The 15,462-nt window shown below is 35.4% G+C and overlaps 1 protein-coding gene across 1 annotated transcript; it reads right to left on the reverse strand.

The window, feature by feature from the left end:
* Positions 1–406: 406 nt before the first annotated feature.
* LOC114408361 (alpha-1,3-mannosyl-glycoprotein 2-beta-N-acetylglucosaminyltransferase-like) lies at positions 407–14,944 on the reverse strand. The gene is made up of 18 exons (XM_028371379.1): positions 14,653–14,944; positions 14,524–14,574; positions 14,328–14,415; positions 12,657–12,719; positions 11,097–11,131; positions 10,932–11,008; positions 10,787–10,832; positions 10,584–10,646; positions 8,832–8,898; positions 8,214–8,282; positions 6,023–6,092; positions 5,858–5,919; positions 4,751–4,841; positions 2,718–2,811; positions 1,963–2,025; positions 1,840–1,878; positions 1,586–1,756; positions 407–1,023 (listed from the first exon to the last, which is right to left on the reverse strand). Exons 1-18 carry the CDS (start codon positions 14,719–14,721, stop codon positions 907–909), a joined length of 1,335 nt encoding a protein of 444 aa, XP_028227180.1. The 5' UTR covers positions 14,722–14,944; the 3' UTR covers positions 407–906.
* Between the last annotated feature and the right edge of the window lie 518 nt (positions 14,945–15,462).

Below are 15,462 nucleotides of genomic sequence, written 5' to 3' on the forward strand. Positions count from 1 at the left end.
AAAAGCATTATTTAAGGAAAAAAATTAGAGGTGTGAATGGAAAACTTATTTTTTATTTTTACAAAAAGCAAGTCTATTTATTAAATAAATTAGATCAATTTTTACAAGAAATTGATTTATTTAAACAAGCTAGGCTTCAATCCATCCAAATCATTCTTAAGCCTAATAGGCTAACTTATTTAAGTCAATACTAATAATAATAATATTTCATTTAATCCAATAGTCAAATTATTATTATTAATTATTATATTGAATTTTTATTACTACATTTTGAAATTAAATATTAATTTATTAAACAATTAAGCTTAATGGTTTACATATTAATTTACATCTATTAGCCTATTTAGATGTAAATTTTTCTTAGCCTATTCAAAATATTTTTTTTAATACAGATAACAAATATCCATCACCGGAAACAATTTTATTTAAGCCAAATAAGACAACAGGTCACCAATAAAGCCAAGTCCAGCCTAGCTCATTTTCATCCTAGGTAGTCACACATGCCCTTTATTATAAAATTAAATCACGAGGATATATAATTATGATCCGGAATGGTTATGAAATGCACGTGGAATGACGAACAAGTGCAAATCTACAAAGCCTTTAAAAGTAAAGCTTTCTATCACATGAATGAAGAATAGGGATATATGAGATTCCCATTGGCATCACAAGACAAAATTTCACTCTCGGAATACTCGGGATGGTGGCCATAATTTTGTTCCAGCGCATTCTCGTATTCATTTTTTAGCCCAGATCATAGCCTCTTTTAGGCAGTGGATTTGAAAATAAGAAATATCCCTATCGTACGTCACTTTTAAGTTCAATATCAATAACTCCGCAACACTTCCGTTGATATCTGAAAACAACTACTCTTACATTGTGAATATTTTTCTTCCTCATCCAGCATTAAGACTCTTCGATCTGAAGTAGCTTCAAAGATTCTGGACCAACAAGGAATATACGTCGTGAGGTTTGATATCTGAAAACGACTACTCCTTTATATGCTGTCCTGGGCACACCATCCTGGAAATGGTCAAATGCAGAGAAAAAAATGTAGGACAAAATTAGATCTATCCACAAGAAGAAAAAGGCATATAAGAGTAGATGGGAAACATAGACCAGGGTCGTTACGCACAGCTACACCACATACAATCTACATGCATGGTCAGATGAAATCAATAATATATTCTCCTACAGGCCACACAGCTTAAAAGTATTCTCAAATGTATGTTCAGGCTTTGATTCAAATTACTGCATTTACTATTCACCATCCTACCCAACCAACAAACCAAACAAATGGAAAACTTCTAAGGAATCCTTAACCTTCGATCCACTTGGGAAAATTAACTACCATAGCATGCCTGCCTTCTGATGCAGAAACTCACAGCCTTCTAATACGTATTCTAACCTAGCTTTTTGTTTCAAATTTCATCCAGGACTCAGACTAGGTTAGTTGCATTCTAAAACTATTCCAGTGTATAATCTGCCACAGTAGATTGAAATCAGGCATTGAAATTCAGGGCTCTCCATTGCATAATATGATGCATTGCCTTTTAAAAGTTAAGAATAAAAATAGTTGAATTACCTTCCACTCTTGAAATATACCAAATTGGTGAGCAATGTTTTCAAAGTCTGACTGATCTTTATATTTGATGCGCACATCGCCATCTATATTAGATGCCTTTAGAACCATGTCAGCTCCATAGACAGGTGTAGCTTTCTTAATAACATTCGCAAAGTGCATAGAATATTTATCCTGGAAATGGCAAAACAAACTTCACGTACCATTACAGCATTCCTTTACAAATGCTCAGACACAAACAGAATGCAGCATCTCACCTCCAGTAAATAGCTCAGATCCATTAATTTCCAATCAACCTTCCAAAAATCCAAAGTAAAATAACATTATTCTAATAGTACAAAACATATTTAAGACTGTATTGTTTCATAAAGCAGGTGTACCTTGACATCATTCAGCTTGATTGGCTCAAGATATTGCTTAAAAAACTGTCCCAAACTAGAACCCTGTAAAGATTACAGGACTTGTAAAAATTGCATGAACAAAACCCACGAACAAGGATTTGAGAGTAAATGGAAAGTTAAAACAGTTAAATAGAGAACCCATGATATCTGTTTTAACTTTTTTATAGCTCTCTATATCATTATAATAAATGAAAGGATAAGCTACACTAAGGACAATGCAATATTCTCCTAGAAAAACATAACAAAAACAGAAAATACAAGAAATAATGCTTACAAGAATGAACAGACAAAGCCACCCTATTGAAGAAACCACTGATTAAATACATTAAAGAAGCTAACAGGACAGATAGATGTCTAATTTTAGTTGTTAAAAGTTCTAGAAATACAACATATAGAAGCGAGTATCCAACACACAAAATCTTATTCTGTAAGAAACATCATGAACTTCAGTCAGTGAATATGCAAAAAAAAAAAAACATTTAGCATAAAAAATTGTATCCTACTCCAGATTACCCATGAATGCATGCCATCTTTAAAGAAATAAACTAGAAAACTAGATTCTTATTCACCCAGAAAAGGCAACTTTGCAAGTAAATACTCTTCTGATTTATTTTAGTTTTTACTAGACCAATAAATATTCTTCTAATTATGAGGTTCATAGCCTGCGAAGGTTCTACAGAATATAACTCAGCGATATAAAAGGTCAATCTTCTGAGTACAATTAGCAAACTTACATGCTCACCAAAATTATATGTTCTGCATACTTCGGGCCGGATAAACTGTCGTCCTTTATGATTCTCTTTAAGTCTCAACCAGTCATCCCAGTAAGTGAAATTTTGTCAAAGAAAAATTTACGTACAAAATACAATTTTACTGAAATTAAACAAGGGCGAATCTTAAATATGGAAATCTTATAAGAACCCTGGTCACACTACAAAAGCGCTATTGTAGTTGGAGAGCCCACACAAGCTGGCTGTGCACTAGTCCTTTGACTAGTCCCAAGCAAAATGCTGACATCATTGCATGCATTGCTTGTTTACATCTGAGACATGATGGAAGGCTCTAATACCAATTGACAAGCACCCAAACACTTGGGAGCCCTCCCTTAAAAGCTAGTTATTAAGGAGAGAATCAACTACTAAAGGTCTCCACAGAGCATTCCATATTTACTCAATGTGAGACTTAGGCACCCTATAATACCTAATTCCCTATCAATATCCCATTAAAAATTCACTGTGAAGGAAAAATTAGCACTAAACATGATTATGTACAATTTATTAGCTTGACTAACTGCTCCAATTCCAAATGGTCATTAGTGTTGAATTCCCATACCAATTAGAGATATGGCCAATGTAGTCCTTATAAGGCTTGCAGTCCTCACCTTTCAAGTCATTTTATGGGATTGAGTCAAGCTTTAAGACCAAATTCAAGATAGTATCAAAGCCTATCTTAGATCTATTATTGGGCAACCCTTATTTGTCCATGCTCTAGATGTCTATTCCTGGGTGTAATCGGTGTTGTTAAAAAGTGGCCATGGCAGCGCCATGGTGGAAATCCTACTGGCTGCCATACAAAGGCAGTGGCATTGTGGATTTTTCATGGCACGCCATGGCGGCTGCTATCCGTGTTGTGCTTATGGTGTCCAGAACGGCTATGGCTGAAGATGACCTAGTTGGGTCATGTGACCTGATCTAGGCCCAAATGAAAAAGGGTTTAAAACCCTAAAACTTTAATAAGAAATCTGTTGGGACAGTTGACCCGGTCCATAAGCGGCCCACTTCTCTTGTGAAAACAATTTTTTAAAAAAGAATGGGTTGGGATGCATGACCTGACCCAAACCCAGCCCAATTCTAAAATTTAGGCCAGAAACTTCTTCATTCCCAAATACCTTCTCAATGCACAACCCTATTTGCAGTTCGCAGCCAACCTACCCTCTTCGAAACCTCAAACGGCACACAAACGCCATTGTGAACCCAAACCCGACATGCACCACCTCTAGATGCCACCCAAATGTCGACACACATCACCTCTCAACATGACTGCACCATCTTCACACCAAACCGCAAGCTCTAACCATCTCCGGCAATATATATATTGTCCGCCATGGCTTCTGCCATTTGCTGCCTCGTCATCTGCCATATGTTTATGGCAGATTTTGGGCTCTCCACCATCCGCTATTAACAACACTGGGTGTAATAAGGTGTTGTTATTAGGTCACCCGCATTTATTCATGCTCTAAATGTCTAGTCTTGGGCATGAAGGGGTGTATTGAGATCCCACATAGACTAGAGATATGGCTAATGTAGTCCTTGTAAAGTTTGGACAGTCCTTACCTCACAAGTTGGTTTTGTGGGGTTAAGGCGTTAAGTTGTAAACCCAAATTTTAAGATGGTATCAAAACCTATTCAAGATCTATTATTGGGTCACCTGCAAATGTCCACACTCTAGATGCCTATTCCTAGGCATGAGGGGGCGTTATTATTAGGCAACCCGCATTTGTCTATGCACCAAATGTCCAGTTGTGGGCATGAGGGGGTGGGTTAAACTCCCACATCAATTAGAGATATGACCAGTGTAGCTCTTATAAGGCTTGGGCAGCCCCCACATTATAATCTGGTTTTGTGGGATTAATCGAACCTTAAGTCCAAATTCTACAAATTAGTATTCTTATATGATAAATATTTTTGCCAAGAGTTACTTATTTGGAATACTCCCAATAAACAAATATGGCAGACACAAACAAGAATGTATGAAATATTAAGGATATGCTTTAGGCCATTTTGGTGATAGCTCATTCCATGTAGATCTGGCCAGCATCCATCCTAATCCAGGAAAGAAGTCAGAGCGATAAAGTTCATCTGCAGATTAGATCAAACAAAATTCATCAGAATAGCAGCAGTGATCTTCCAAGACAAAATGATATTTTCAAGAACATGATTTTATTTTTGGACACATCATACCTGTAAAAGTTAACAGAGGAAGTATATGATCTCATATTTAGAAACTCATTACTATGCATTGAAATCCTGTATTTTTTAAGTGTTTGAGTGAATTTAAAAGAAAAAATTATGACCATGGAAGGCAAAGGCCAGTGGAACAAGGAGGTCCTGGAAATACCATTGCTGTAGAAAAAAACATGATCCCTTCAAATAAAAGTTTATGCCATCCTCAACCTTCTTTATTTTTATGAAAAATGAAGATAAAAATTTTAGTAACCAAAACATTTTCCTTTCCCTATTGTACCACTTAAAATGAGACAAGTGAATATTATTTTCTGATTTTTTAACTACAAACACTGATGCTTTTATATAGACTGAGCCTAATCAATGATAATCAGTGAATATTACCATCACAAATTTTTGGAAAGCATTTCTTTCTCTATTAGAATTCTTCTGGGTCTCCATCAGTGTGGCAGAACCTCTGGTTTGAGGCTCCACACGATCATTCACTAGAGGTGGTGTTGCAGTTTCACTTGCGGTTGGTGCATGAAGAGAATGAATTGGCACTGGTCATTGCCATTTTCACCATTGGAGATAACAAGGTTCAGAGCCGAAGCTTTGATACCATATCAGAACAGAGAAGGAAATATTTTATTCCTCTAGATCTTTTTAAATAGTACAGCCATCGATTTATAGACAGAATTAGTCACAAAGAGGAAACCAAATTGGCAACAATCATGGAGAAAAATCAGGAATCAATAGCCTATCACGTTATTACTTATGATCTAATCATAATACAAATTTTATTCAAATGTGATTCTGAACAGATTTGTTACAATATCAAATCAAGACATGAATTAGAAAATAACAGATAGAAAATTAGAGACAAACATGTGACAGTGTTATAAATGAAACCTACAGACAAATAAACTTACATGGATCATGTACAAACTGCTTTTGTCCATTGTCATTCCATGAGGAAACAGCCATAATGGATCTAGAATAGAAATATTAACAACAGAGATTCCGGAGTCTTAAAAAACTAGTGCAGTGAATCAAAAGAAAATAAATTCAGCATTCTGCGCTTCTAGAACACATACTTATCCTTCTCAAGGAGACTCGCTGCAGCTTCAAAATAATCAAAGAAATCAGGTGCTATTTCCATGTCATCTGAGATTGGATAAAGTTATTGTATTAGCTTCCATGTTTTTACCAATGATAAAAAGATTAAAAAAAGCTTAATTATTAATTTGGTCCCTTAATTATTTTAAAAAGCTCAATTAGGTCCCTCTATTTCCGAATGCTCCAATCATGACCTCTAATTTTCAAAAATGTCTCAACCGGGTCCTTTTCGTCCAATTGAAGTTGACGCCGTTAAGATTGCAAATTCCAACGGTTTTTGTTATGAATAGAGGCACCACTATATTTATTATTATTTTCAAATTAAAATATACATACATACATACATACATATATATATATATATATATATATAATTTTAAAAAAAATGAAACAATTTTAAAATTCGAATTGGATGCGTCGTCAAAGGCCATTGCCAAGGTGAAACCAGTGTTGTTAAATGGCGGCCATGGCGGCGCCATGGCGGTTTTTCGAAAAAACGCCACCGAATAGCGGTGGCGTGGCGGGTTTGGGATGACGGCGCCATGGCGGCCGCATTAGCCTTGGCGGTCGTGGCGGTTATGGCGGGGTGGCGGAAAATGGCGTTTTTTTTTTGCTTTTTGTCCGCGGTAGGAGTTGGGCTGACCCGACCCAACCCTACCCGGTTATTCATTCAGCTAAAAGACCCTCCAGCACAGCTCTGTGATTCAGAACAACCTTCCATCTAAGAGAGAACCCAACCGCGAGCCTCCCCTGCACCAGCCGCGTCCCTCCCGCACCCCACACGCGCACCCAGCCGCGACACCCGCAGCCGCACGCGCACACAGCCGCGACGACCTCTGGCAGCGACGCACCGGCACAAACGGCAGCGACGAGCTCCGGCAGCGACGCACCTGTCAGGAACGGCGGCCTGCAGCGAGAAGTTCTCGCGGAGAAGACGAAGCTGTCGCGAAGAAGAAGAAGACGCAGGTTTTCTTAGTTTTATTTTTGCTGTTTGACACCCCCTGTTTTCTGTCTGCAGCTTTTTTTTTCCTTTTGCTATTTGACACCCCTTTTTACTTTTAACAGTCCCATTTTTTTTTTCGTATTTGACACCACAATTTTTTTTTTCTGTTCAGTCCTCTTTTAAATGGCTGAGTTTATTTGAACTCTTTAATGAGTTTATTTGGTGTTGGTACTTGATTATTGTATGAACTCATGAAACTTTTTTAGTTTATTTGAATGCAATCCTTTGTTTTTTTCAATTTCAATGAGTTTATATATATGTTTTTTTTTTTTTGGTCCGCCATGACATCCGCCATTTTCCGCTACGCCATCCGCCATATTTTTATGGCGGATTTTTTACTTTCCGCCATGAACCGCCATCCGCCATTAACAACATTGGGTGAAACTCTCAAACTCCATCATCATCGCCAAACGAAGCCTCGTCCTTTAATTCCTCCACGTGGCTCTCAGGCATTAACATGTCAGCAACCGGTGAGTCCTCTTCATCATCAAATTGGTAAAACCCCTCCAGCCTTGGTAGCTTCCCTTTGTTACACGTCCTTATTACGTGTTTAGGGGTTTCGATTTGTGTTTCAAAACACAACACCACAGCCGCCACACCATCATTCCTCGCTGCTATGCTGTGGGCACCAATGAGGTCCATCACGCCCACCTTGGAGATGGTGAGATTCAGCAACGTGCACGAGAGAAGGGGAGGAAGATGACCTCTGGTAATGGTAGCGATATGCACCGTCACCATCATGGCTGTGATGGTCCTTAGGGTGGGTAGGGTTCTGATTGAGATTATTTACGGGTGGTTAGGGTTTTGACTTCTGATTGCTTTTTGGTTCTGAAAATTGGATTGTGGTTCTTGTTGTTGTACATGATGGTGGTGATTGGCGAAGGTGAGAAGAAATACAACGGGAAGCTTTTTATTTTTTAAAATAGTAATAAATGTAAAACTGTCACTATTTGTAAAGGAAAACTGTCACAACTCACATCCTAACAGCATCAGTTTAATTGGACGGATAAAACCTGATTGGGGCATCTTTTTAAAATTAGAGGACCTTATTGGAGCGTTCTAAAATAGCGGGGCCTAATTTAGCTTTTTTAAAATAATTAAGGGACCAAATTAATAATTAAGCCTTAAAAAAATACATAATGTTGAAAAGATATAGTCCATTTCACCTTCAAGGATGATTACACGGCTGAAGTTATGCTTGTAGAACAGTTGATCTAGAGCCCACTTGTAATGACCTGATAACGGAATCAATTGAATATTCTTTAGGCAAAATTGCAAATTTGGTCCCTCAGTTTATCTCCAGTTTCGGATTTGGTCCCCTAGTAATTTAATTCACAAATTTGGTCCCCCTATTTTGTAAAATCGTACAATGTTGGTCCTCCAGGCCACAATTGGATGTTGACCGTTAACAAGTGATGTTGACTGTCACGTGTCAGATTCTTATTGGATGATAACTGTCACGTGTCATGTTCTGATTGGATGTCAACTCCACGAAAGATGAAATGAATTGTTTTTTCATTGACCAATCAGAACATGACACGTGACAATCATTATCCAATAAGAATGTGAAACGTGACAGTCAACATCACTTGTTAACAATCAACGTCCAATTGTAGCCTAGGAGACTAACATTGCACGACTTTACAAAATAGGGGGACCAAATTTGTGAATTAAATTATTCGGAGACCAAATCCGAAACTGGAGATAAACTGGGGGACCAAAAATGCAATTTTGTCTATTCTTTATAGAGAACACAACAAGGAAACCATGAAGAAAACTCTTACGTGCAATTTTGTAGTAAGCAGTTAACTCTCCTGGCCGTTCAGTTTGAACTGGTTCAAAATCCAAGTGCTGCATCAAACTATTATTATTAGTAAAGAGAACCTGGTTTTTTATTATCAAACTATTAGGTCCCTCAATAGCCACAAATCAGAAATTATTGAGATCAAAATAATTTTAGTGAGAACACAATATTAGTTTTATATCTCTAGCACATCACTATGATAAGAAATTTGAAAATGAATAATCTTTAATTCTTTATGTAAGACTAAGGAACTCCCCAACTCAAATACTCTTACATCAGTAATTCTGAATTCAAGATCTTTGATGCTTCATTTGCTAAGCAATCTAGACAAATTGAATAGCCTACTTTTTCAAAGATAACAAAAGGCACCATAACAGTTTTTTTTTTTACTTATTGGAGTATAGTTTTACTACTGTGTATCTTTTATTTTCATTCCTATTTTAACTCGCACACCAATGCAAAAGCTCATCAGCTTCACATAGTACTACTTTGGAGAAACAAACAATTTCTGAGTTCCTTCCCTGTACTCAGGCCTTAGTTGATGCTCTAACAGAGATTGGTGATTTTGTCTCTTCAAAGGAGCAACTTGATATCATTCTTCAGGGATTACCTGAAGAATACGAATCTACAGTTTCCATAATTAGTAGCAGGTTTGATCCTCTTTCAATTGATGAAGTTGAAGCCATGGTTATGAAACTCTCGAGTTAACTCGCTAACTCTTACGAGTTTACGAGTCCACTTGTCCTCTACGAGTTGACTCTTGAATAAATTCTTTTTTTAGTAGACTTTGGGTAAACTCTAAGTATAGTCGGTAGACTCGAGTTTACCACCGAGTCAACGAGTTAGCAAGTTAAAAAAATTAGACCAAAATGTAAGTAAGTTTTTATTGTTTTCTGTCTATTTAGTATTCAACATACCTTCATTTAGTGTGTTTTTCTCAAATACATAATTCTCACCTTTAATAATATCAAATCCTTGTTCTCTAATAACATCAAACCCTTAATGAGAATAATCTACCACTACTATAACCTCTACAAGTTATTGTTTAGTGGTGATGCATTATTACTAGACTTGGTTATTTAAATATTTCGAATTTTATGATTTACTGTTTTACTTTATTATATTGTTGAAATGTTTAATTAGTATGTTATTTATAGATATTTTGTTATTATTTTTATATGAAGTAGACTCTTACGAGTCTACGAGTTGAGTCTATGAGTCGAGTCTATGGAACTCTCACGAGTCTGCGCAAACTTTTGAGTTTGATAACCTTGGTTGAAACCCTACTACTTGCACATGAAACACAATTGGAAAAATTCAAGAAGGCAATAAATACAATTTCACATTCTCGCTGTCAATGTAATTTTTTTACATTCTATCATTTTCTCTTGTTTTCTCTCTGATTCTTCTTTCCTAATAAAAAAACTATAAATCTGTGAAATGGAACCCCATCTGTATTTACATTATGCAATTCAGGCAGAAGAAACAGAGTGCTTGCAAATTTCTGTATCTTGGCTTGCACACAAATATCTTATTAGTATAATTATAAATAATTAAGGAGCTAATCGTTGGTCATTAACAAATTTACAGTAATCATCACAATTATAGCTGACTATCAATTTACACACTAATATGTACAACATGTAATTGGCCTTTGAAAATTGAAAATACTAGGATACAGATATACCGAACTGATTTTCAAAGTACAGCTCATTTATGTAAATGTATATACCTGCATATAAGATAACTGATCATAGCTCAAAGCCTTACTTTTAACATTTGGATTTGATCCATCCTGAATAGATAATGAAGGACCACAATCAGCTGTCTATGTTCTATTTGCATTTACAAAATGTTGACAATGTCTCAATCATTTCAGGGAGACAAAAGAAACTCCTTTAAAGTACAAACCAGAAGGCTAAACATATAAAATACCTGAGATACAAATAAAGGATATCTTGAAGAAATGGGCCTTTGGTATCTGTAAAAATAAATAGATCATGACTCAGATGGACAAAAAAAATACTTGCATTATCAAGTATAAAAGATTAATAAATAAAATGTTATATATGATGCATACTTTAATACAGAATTAATAGTCCTCTCTAGGTAATCAGCACGATTACATGCCATGATCACAACAGCAGCCACCGGAACCTAAAACATTCAGCACAGAGAATCACACAATATAAACTCTAGAAAGAGGAATAGAAGACAGAGAAGACTGTCAAACATTCAGCTCAACCTGCATTTTATCAATCAGCCTCTGTAGGTCTTTTCCTGAAATGTTTATTTATAGAATAGAATGGTAAGTATCTTGGATAACTAATAGACAAAAAAAATCCTGATTAGATTGTTTATAAAATTTAGGACATGGTGAACTACTAAATATGTTAATATTTATATGAAACTAACAATGTAGAGCGCATATAATGTAAGATGCATAACTTTAAGAATAATAAATTTGATTGACAGCTTGGATTCATGAAGAGTTTTCTGATCATACAGAAGAGTTTGATTATGACGACTTACAACTGCAAATGGTCACATATGTTGTGTCAATAATGAAGAATCACATTGTTGTGCAGTTGCTTATTACAGTTGCACACTAAGTCAACCCTACTGAAGAAATCCCAGAAAACTAGGAGTGTGCAAAAAAATTAAACCGAACCAATCCGTTTCATAGAAATGCTTCGGTTAACTGAACTTTTTTTATAAAGCAGTTCAATTCAATTCATTAGAAAAACCAATCCATATATGGGTATAAAGTGGATAACCGAATTGAACTGAACCAAACATGATAAGCCAATATACGTGAATCTTCCTATTTAGCCATCCCAGACATCAATTCCCTAGAAATAGGAATAGAAACAGTTTCCAACAGCAGCAAATACAAAACTGATGAATATAAACAGTCTAGACTTTAAATGCTAGTCAAGACACATTTCCAACATCAATAAGAAGGGATAGGGACTAAAATAAAATAAAAAAGATTATAAGGACCATAATAGAAAAACAAAATTAATAACGACCAACTTGAACTAATTAAATAAATAGAACCAAATTAGTAATTTAGTCTTTTTTGTTTTTTATTTAAAGCATAACAAATAATATGATAAACTAAAGAATAATAACTAAAAAAATATAATACACTAAATAAAATAGTAATAAAAATATAATAAACTATTTACTCCGTTAGCCATGTCAACATTTAATGCTTACAGCTAGATGACAAAGATCAAATGAAATATATATATATATATATACACACACACGAAGAGGGATCAAGTTACTCTAAGATTAACTCTTTTAGAGTCACTCTCGATCCTTACCATTCATTTACTTGAAATCCAATGGTTAAGATTAGTTACTTATTAGAACTATTAGGTTTCAAGAAAATGAACAGGAAGTAACTCTTGGAGTAACTAGATGCTTCCTCTCCCTCTCCCTCTCCCCCCCCCCCCTTCTCTCTCTCTCTCTCTATATATATATATATAAGGGTGAGAATCAACAAAAGAATTTAATAAGGATCAAAAGAAAAAACCCTTATATTATAGGGGACCAAAAAGTTAATTAAACCATTAATTAATTAAACAAAATCTTACTCATAAGCTTGACTCTATAGCTTATTGAGATAAGCTATAAAGAGTTTATAGGAAAAGAATAAGTCAATTTCATAAGCACAACCATGTAAGTTTCAAATGCCCCCTTAATCACATGTTATGTAGAAAAGATAGAGAAAGGCATACACCACCAACACTACCATCCCAAAAAAAGAGAGACCTTATTACTAATCATAACATACTTTCAAGATCTTGTACAAGAGACTTCATTTGTCCACATTCTTGGTCTCGGCGTTTCCGCTCTTCTGAAAGAATCCAAGACAACAACCAATTTAATTTGACAAAAATATCATATGCAAAGGAGGCCAAAGATTAAATAAACAAGTAAACCAAATGCTAATAATGCAGCTCATATATTCAACTATTAACCATTTTTTGTCGCAAAGAGGGGAACCAGAGGCCCAAAACAAGAAACAGAAATAACAATGAAAAACCACAAGAGTAGTAACTCCCTTGTTAGAATAGTTGTTTTATTATTTGTTGTACAGCTTTATAGGGCTAACTTTTGTTGTATCTATCTCTGTGTTAGGTGTCATAGGCTGTAGCTTTTTTCTCTTGATTTGTACTTCTGTTTCAGACTCCTCTCTTAAATATATATATAAGATCAGCTGGTGAATCTCACTCAAGCACTTCAATAATGTAATTTGAAACTCAGATCCTTCAACAATGTAGTCCTTAAATTTAACACAAATCATGGAATGTTTGTTTGACTATAAAAGAAGTTAGGAGACCTAAGTCCCTACTGGCCTATTCCCTACCATATTTCCCTTTCAGCACTTCCACCCATAATCCTGCGTCACATCTTCACTACACAAAACTGGTTAATGAGGGATAAGTTTTTTCCGAACTGATTGCTTAGTAAGCTTTGACGTGAGGGGGAGTGTTGGAAAAAACTTAAGTCCCACATCATTTAGAGATAAGGTCACAATAGAATATATGAGGGTTGTACCCCATTTAGATACTCCATCTTGGTCATATATCTAGTTGATGTGCGACTTGAGCTTTTTCCAACACACCCCCTCACGTCCAGACACTTTTAGGCTTGGTGCATGAATAATATGGTAGGCGACCTGTTTAATGGATCTCGGATGACTCTGATACCATCTTAGAATGTGGGTTTAGGTCTAACTCAACCCAAAAACTAGCTCATAGGGTGAGGATTACCCCTCACTGTTTTGTCTCTAGTCAATGTGGGACTTGGATTTTTTCAACATTGCCCTTTGAGATAGTGTCCAAATTTTCTGCAAGGAAGACACAAGAGATGGAGTCATGGATGCCCTTGGACTCCATCCTGAACCTCCTCCCTCTGACTTTGACCAAGACTAACAGCGGTTTAATTGGATCAACATCAACTCAGCCCAGCAAATCGATCTATGTTTTGCTCTACTGTGTTCTTGACTCTTGTCAATCCTCATTGTCCTCCCCACCCTATTCCCAATACAGGGAAGTAATTTTGGGAAATCCTACTCCACCAGCAAGTACAGGAATTGCAACTACACAGTAAACGTCACCAGAGATTCGGACTACATTCCAGAATGGTCAGATAATGCTCATAGATCAGCCAAAGGCCACCCATCAACTCATGAGCTTGAATATTCTGGATTGTAAACGTCACCGGAGAAAATTTATTCCCCAGATTAATAACAGAGTTTCTATAGCTTAAGCACAGACATCGTACATTCTTTAGTCATTTTTTCTTTTGTTGAATCATAGTTAGGCATTACAAAACTTTCCCGCAGCATTAAAGAGTAGACTGTAGGAGAACATTTTAGTATGGCCAAGACATTCATGCAAACAGAGATAAATGTAAGACAACATTCCACAATTAATTAATTAATAAATAAAAAGCAAACCTTCTAGGGCCACAATTCGTCCTTGTTGCAAGCTAATCTGATCAATCAGTGATCGCGTTTGACTTGTACAATGGTTTTCAGCTTCAATCTGCGAAACAAAGGATTAGCAACGATATTGATGACCCACCAAATACTAGCTATGGAAATATAGAATATAAATTAATATGAGAATTAAGAAGCAGAGGAGTTAAGTTACAGCTGCAGCTAGGCGATCAGCATATTCTGATTGAGTTGCGAAAAGCCTCATCTGAACAAGTATAAACGACATGTTAAATTAACAGTGCCGCGGGAAAAACATAGTTAGGGTTAGGGAAACAGCAAACACCTGGATATAGATGAAGACGCCAGCGGCAACCAAGAGAAGGAACCGAAAATCACAGAAAACTTTCGCCATTTGCTTTACCACAAATTTTGAATTACTACGCGCACTACAGCAGGTTTCTGATATACATTACGTTAAGAGCAATTTCTATGCCTTGCGCTCAGCTACATGTAACTCCTCCAGTCAACTCAATTGTCAGACGAGAAACCATTTTCCAATTGCCTAATTTCTCCTCTTTATTAGGTTTTTAAATTTTTCAAAAATTAAAAGTAGGTTTTAATTTGTAAATGCAAATTTTTGTTTTGCATTAGATAAAAAAAAATGTTATGTTCAGATCGATGAAAAAAAAGTAAACCAACCTGTGTAACAGATCCCTACTGCAAAAGATATAATAAAGAGGAGACGCTACACTAACATTATGATTATCTTCGAAATTTTAGTTTTTTTTATTGGCGGAAAAAATTGTTTAACGTTTGCTAAATAAGATTTTTTTAGCAATTTTTTATTTTTATATATCTAATTTATTTATTTAAATAAATTGTAATTTTATTATTTTTTAACTACTTTAATATTTAGTTTTATTGAATTTTATATTTAATGAGTTAAATTTTCAGCTTTTAATTATAAACTAATTTTTTAGACTTTTAGCTAAGGTTTGAGCTTTCAATTAATTTTTTAGTTAAATTTACTGAACATAGATCAACTAAAAAAATTGTTTGAATGTTTCGTAAATAAGGTTTTTTAATAATTACTAATATTTTTTAAAAATATTACTTGAAGTAACATCTTTTAAAACGTTAGTTTCAAGTTTTT

Source organism: Glycine soja, chromosome 4 (genome assembly GCF_004193775.1).
Source record: "Glycine soja cultivar W05 chromosome 4, ASM419377v2, whole genome shotgun sequence".
Classification (NCBI taxonomy): Eukaryota; Viridiplantae; Streptophyta; class Magnoliopsida; order Fabales; family Fabaceae; genus Glycine; species Glycine soja.

What these genes read in the sequence shown, in the direction of transcription:
- LOC114408361 (XM_028371379.1), bottom strand. Translation starts at nt 14,721, where the DNA reads ATGGCGAAAGTTTTCTGTGATTTTCGGTTCCTTCTCTTGGTTGCCGCT. An exon ending in ACTATTAATTCTGTATTAAA is followed by an intron (nt 10,833 to 10,931) that starts GTATGCATCATA and finishes TTATTTTTACAG; the next exon opens with ATACCAAAGGCCCATTTCTT. An exon ending in GTATATTTCAAGAGTGGAAG is followed by an intron (nt 1,024 to 1,585) that starts GTAATTCAACTA and finishes GACCATTTCCAG; the next exon opens with GATGGTGTGCCCAGGACAGC.